At 37.1% G+C, this 5,558-nt stretch overlaps 1 protein-coding gene across 1 annotated transcript; it reads right to left on the minus strand.

Moving 5' to 3' along the window:
• Window positions 1–879: 879 nt before the first annotated feature.
• On the minus strand, window positions 880–2,209 carry LOC108996611. The gene is made up of 2 exons (XM_018972598.2): window positions 1,929–2,209; window positions 880–1,743 (listed from the first exon to the last, which is right to left on the minus strand). The coding sequence occupies exons 1-2, from the start codon at window positions 2,094–2,096 to the stop codon at window positions 1,174–1,176; spliced, it is 738 nt and encodes a 245-aa protein (XP_018828143.1). The 5' UTR covers window positions 2,097–2,209; the 3' UTR covers window positions 880–1,173.
• Window positions 2,210–5,558: the final 3,349 nt, after the last annotated feature.

Genomic DNA, 5,558 nt, shown 5'->3' on the forward strand with positions numbered 1-5,558 from the left:
CACCATTTTGTTAACTATCTGACCCAAAAATTCTCCAACTTAAAATATGCAAATCATGCGATGCATTATAACTATCTTTTGCTTCCAGGCTAATTTGACAATCACAATGGCCGATTGATTAATGATCAAATGGATGAACATCAGACGCTATATAAAGTATCTTTGATAGGTATTATTTGTCTTTCCAGCTGAGTCACTGAAGTGAAATCACAAACTTGTCATGAGGGAGTTGGGGCAAAACTTGTCATGAGGGAGTTGGGGCCAATTAAAAGTTTTGGGATGAATTGTGTGCAATTTAAGTATATAGCTAGTGGAGGCTGCCATCATACATATTTGTTTTGACTTTGCTTCTTAAACTTTGATGTGTTCGAGACTTTTTAAATTCTGCCACCAAGCCAGCCCTTGGAAATAATCACAATTACAATTAATACTAATCTGAGAAAAATTCTCAACTCAATTTTGATCTTAGTTGTCATTTTTTTAGAGTACAACTGCTAATTAAGAAACTTCAAGGTGCTGCTAAAGGTCTGATTGACATAAACTCTCAGCCTCCAAAATGGAGGTCTTGGATTCGAAACTTTCCCTTCCCAAATGTTAAAAAAAAAAAACCTTCAAGGTACTAACTAGTGTTTTTGAGTGACTATGATATATATCCAAGTCATAATAACCAGGGCTATGATATTGACTCGCAAGGATTAATATGCAGGCATATATCTTTCCCTTGTGCAAAGTCTTTGAGAAGGAATGTTCCCATGCAATCAAGTAATTAATATCCATTAAAGGAGTAAAGGTTCTCATCAAAAAGAAGGGGGAAGGATTAGAATAGTTTCTTCATTCTTTTCTCTTACCGATCGATCGTTTCTTTTTCTGTTGCATCAATCCAAATCTGAAAGCGGAAATAATTGAACATAAATGCAAGGAGGTACTGCACTAAGTTAACAAAGCATGCCAAAAAGATAAGATACTATTACAAGCTATAACAACAGGATGCGTAACTTAATTCAACTTGAGTTGAATAGGGACTGCGCTTATTTTCTTCCTATAAACCTAAGTAGTTAGCTGGAATACCCTCTTCGTCTTTCGTCTTAGCGTGCAGCCATTCTAAGGTATGCCTCCCTGCATGCTAAAGTACTTGAAAATGGCACCATAAGCCAACCACACGAGGGACCAACTTCAAGTTTCCATCCCAAGTGCCACATGATCCTTGCCGTGGTCATTGTCAGAAAAAGCAACCGCACTCCCAAATTCAAGTGTGACATCAAGGAAATAGAGCATGAAAACCAGGACAAAGCAGGAAAGCAACATGGGAATAGGCCCAAAGAGCCAGAAAAACAAAGGGAAAGAGAAGTAGAAGGCACGCAAACCTAGAGACCAGAAATAGCCGCCCCTATTCACAGTCCTGGCAACATACTCGGCTGTGAGATGAAGATAGTGCGGACTCGATGACACCTTCTTGAAAGGCACGTTGATGAGGATGCTTGCATGGCTGTAGTACCTTACAGACTGCACGTTGAGCAGGAAAGCGAACAAGAAGCAGACCAATATGGAGAAGAACTTTATGGTGAAGCCAAGCTCGGTTCTGACCCCAAACACAAGATTATATGACGATTTTTCCCAGCTACTGCTTGACATCAAGAGGGCAATGAGGGAGCTAAGCATTATAACGGTGGAAGCCAATAGGGTCGATGCCATTATATTGTTTCTCAGTGTCTGTACGGCAAGAACACCATTCTTGGGCGCGTCCTGCATGCATATTATAACCATATTATTATATAAGTAATCTTATATACGGTCAAGCACCATCCAATCGCTTTGAAACTGAAATCACATTTATTATGTTTTTGAGAATTCCGGCATCATCATGATCGATCAACCTTGCATGTAACAGTACTAAGAAATGCCACGAGAAAGACAAGAAAAGAATTTACCTCCATCATAGCTTGGACCCAGAACTTGCGATTGGTGGCGTTGATGCCGATGACAGTCTTGTTGGGGTGCAGCACAATTCGATAGAGAAGCCATATGTGATATGCCAACATTACTGTAAGGCCTGTAGGAACTAACAAGTAATCAAGATGTTTTTCCTTCATTATCATGATATATATTTGAAAATGATGTACTCTCGAGCATACGTGATCGTTCTCTCAATCTGTCCCTCTGTACAACCAACCCTTTCGGCTGCTCTTGAAGGAGCAGGACGGGGAGAGAGAGACAGAGACTTATATAAGCGTAATAGGGTAGTACTGTTATTTCTGCCGACTGAGAAAGTGGGGAATGCAGTTCTCATATCACAAAGAGGAAAACTAGGGTAAAGTGGCATGGTTTTCAAACGCACCAGCTTTGTGGATCATATGGTTTAACACATAGGAATCCATAAAAACCTTACAAATTTCATTTAATTGGTACACGTACGTCACCTGTATAATAAATATTAATTTGATTTTACTTTCAATTTATTCTGTGATAAATATAGTAGCTCTAACGTTAATCTGTGATAAATTTATCATTCTTGTTATCACTGGCCAATTACGTGGAAGCTAGGTGGAGGAAATTAGCTGGTGAAATGGGATCCACGTGTATATATGGGGGCTGGCTGCTGAGAGAGGCTGATCAGAATGATCTGCCCATCTAGCATTGTTTTCTGGCCTTGAGCCACAGTACTACCAACCCACCGGGCGGCCACCAACAGTACCCATATTAGCATTTTTTAACCCCCGGCCTTTTCCCTTTCCTTTTTTGATGAATAATCAACCCTCAAAAGTACTCTTTTCGTTTTATTCAAATTAATAATGGACATTACTGCTAAGGAATAGTAATACTAAGAATAATGGCTACTGCATGCTGGATCTGCTTTTGTGGCTCGTGTCCCCCACTTTGAATGTTATTATTATAAGCTACTTAATTCTGATGACAAACGTGGTCTAATATCAAATATGAGATCAATATTTTTACTATCCCATCGTTTGGATATAAAAATTATTTTATCTTATTTTATTATTATAATTTTTTAAAATTTTTATATAAAATATAATAAATAATTTAATTTTTTTAAATTTTAAAATAATAATAATATTAAAAATTAATATTTTAATAAATTTTTATTCAACTCATCTCACTCGTTTTACTGTTTAAATCAATCCTATTAAATGCATCTATCTGAGTACGTATTCAGTGTTGTGTCTGGTTGTTCGAGGTAATCGCATCAGATGATGTGATTCATAATTAGTTGTAAAGGATGGGTGATGTATTAGTCAATCCAAATAGCATTATGGGTCCCGTAATATTTTTCATTTTTTCTTTTTTTAATCATTCGAAAAATAACTAAAATAATGGAGCAAGATCGATCACGCATGTGGCGTCTGTTGCAATTGAATTAATGGAGGATGCTTTCCACTATAGTTCATTGAATGATGTGCGTGGTTACCAAACTGACATAATTTGGTACTCCTCACTTTTTTGTTTTTTTAAATTCTTTTCGACTCATCTTATTTTATTTCATCTCATCATTATAATTATTTTAAATTTTAAAATAAAAATAATACTAAAACATATATTTTAACAATATTTTATTCAATTTTTAATTTTAATCTCACCTCATCTAATTTGTAAAAATAAATAAAACGTAATAATAGTGTGCAAGTCGGTTTTGAAATTGAGATATGATCTTAATATATATTAATCGAGGCTTCGAATAATGAGGATTTGAGAATTGATGAAATAACAGGATTATACATGGGATTCCCTAGTCTTTTGAAAGTTGGATTGTTGATCAGGAGATTTGGCAAGTAGTGTACGTTGAAAAAAATTGAGACTCCCTAGCTAATTATATATAAACAAGTTCTTTCTTGATTCCTACTGCTGCACAAGTACTAGTACTGCTTCTTTCTGGTTTCTCTGGTAGCAACATCATACATATATGCCTTATACTTAAAAGAATTTATAAATTATTATTCAACATTAACAGTAATGAACAGTAATCACAAGACCACGGCAAAATCAAGCAAGACCGCATCCCTCTCTATGCATTCTCAAAGTAAAACCACGGCAAAATCTCCACAAAATCACAGCAAATTCATCACAAAAATACTACAAAGTGATCACAAAACCACGGCAAAATCAAGGCAAGACCGCGTCCCTCTCTCTGCATCCTCAAAGCAAAACCACGGTAAAATTCCCACAAAATCACAACAAATTCATCACAAAAATACCACAAAATACAGCAAAATCACCACAAAATAAAAAAATCACCAGACAAATCACGTTGGTGGAGGGGAAACTGGCCGTGTGTGAGAGGGAGAGAGCGTGAGAGAGGTGAGCATGCATGGTGGCTTGGCTGGACGTGGGGATGGCTACGAGAGGTGGTCGGTGGTCAAAGCAGGTCCCAGTGGTGGTGCGGTGGCCAGAGGAGGTGGAGCTCCGCCGTGGGTGTGGAGAACCCGTGCAAGAGAGATGTGGACTTCCTGGGGGCAAACGGCAGGGAGATGGAAGCCGAGCTCGCTGGAGGAGGATGGCCGGTGGCAGGGGAGGCTACTGTGGAGGTGGTGGCATCGGAGGACGGCGCACGGCGGTGCAGCAACATTAAGCCCATTCGGACTGTGCACTACTGAGAGAGAGGAAGAGAGAGCGTGAGAGAGGGAGACCGGTGTGGGAGGACTCGCCGGAGTGAGGTGGTGCCGGTGGAAGGGGCGGTGAGACTCACCGGCGCACGGCGGCTCTGGGCTAGGCAGAGGAGGAATTGGGCATGGGGAGAGCGTACGGCGTACGCTAAAGGAGAGGGAGAAGAGAGAGAGATCCGGGGGGAGAAAAGTGAGGGAGGAAGAGAGAGGGGCAGGGGTTTTACCGTAAAATCAAATGTTTGGGACCTAAAATTTGTTTAAATTGTGCAGATTTTACATACTTTAAAATTATATAAATAATTTCTATTAAAATGTAGAGATATAATTATAAAACTGTAATATTTATTACTATAATAAATAATTTCTCTTGTTAAAATTTATATATAAATATTTTCTCTTATTAAAACACTGATTTAAACTAATTTAAAATTAAAATAATTAAAATATAAATAACAAATCATATATAAACTATCAAATTTAATTTATAAAATACTAATATTTCATCATTAAATAAATAATCAAATTTTATTAAATATTTTTAAGAAATTAATCTCAACACTTCCTTTTAAGTCCTTAGATAAATATTTTAAGTCATTATTAAATATTTTTCAGATATTAAAACCATATAAATAATTAGAGTTTTAATATGATAATATCCTTAAAACTCTAATTTAATGTGTAACAACGTACTGCATGTGGCACATTTAATTAATTGTTCCACTTCATTAAAAATATTTTATATAATTATTTTACATTCAAATTGCCGATATAATATAATAAAGACCATAAGGAAAGGCCAACAAAACCAGAATTGGAGTCAATCAGGGATAGGAATAAGGCTAACCATCTTAAATCAAGAGTCATGCTTAGAAAACTTTTCAATGCCCATGAGGCATGGGCCGGGATACAGGGCAGACAGAATGAAGTTCCAAGACCAGAAAC

Source organism: Juglans regia, chromosome 13 (genome assembly GCF_001411555.2).
Source record: "Juglans regia cultivar Chandler chromosome 13, Walnut 2.0, whole genome shotgun sequence".
NCBI lineage: Eukaryota > Viridiplantae > Streptophyta > Magnoliopsida > Fagales > Juglandaceae > Juglans > Juglans regia.

What these genes read in the sequence shown, in the direction of transcription:
- LOC108996611 (XM_018972598.2), bottom strand. Translation starts at nt 2,096, where the DNA reads ATGATAATGAAGGAAAAACATCTTGATTACTTGTTAGTTCCTACAGGC. An exon ending in GGGTCCAAGCTATGATGGAG is followed by an intron (nt 1,744 to 1,928) that starts GTAAATTCTTTT and finishes ATATGCATGCAG; the next exon opens with GACGCGCCCAAGAATGGTGT.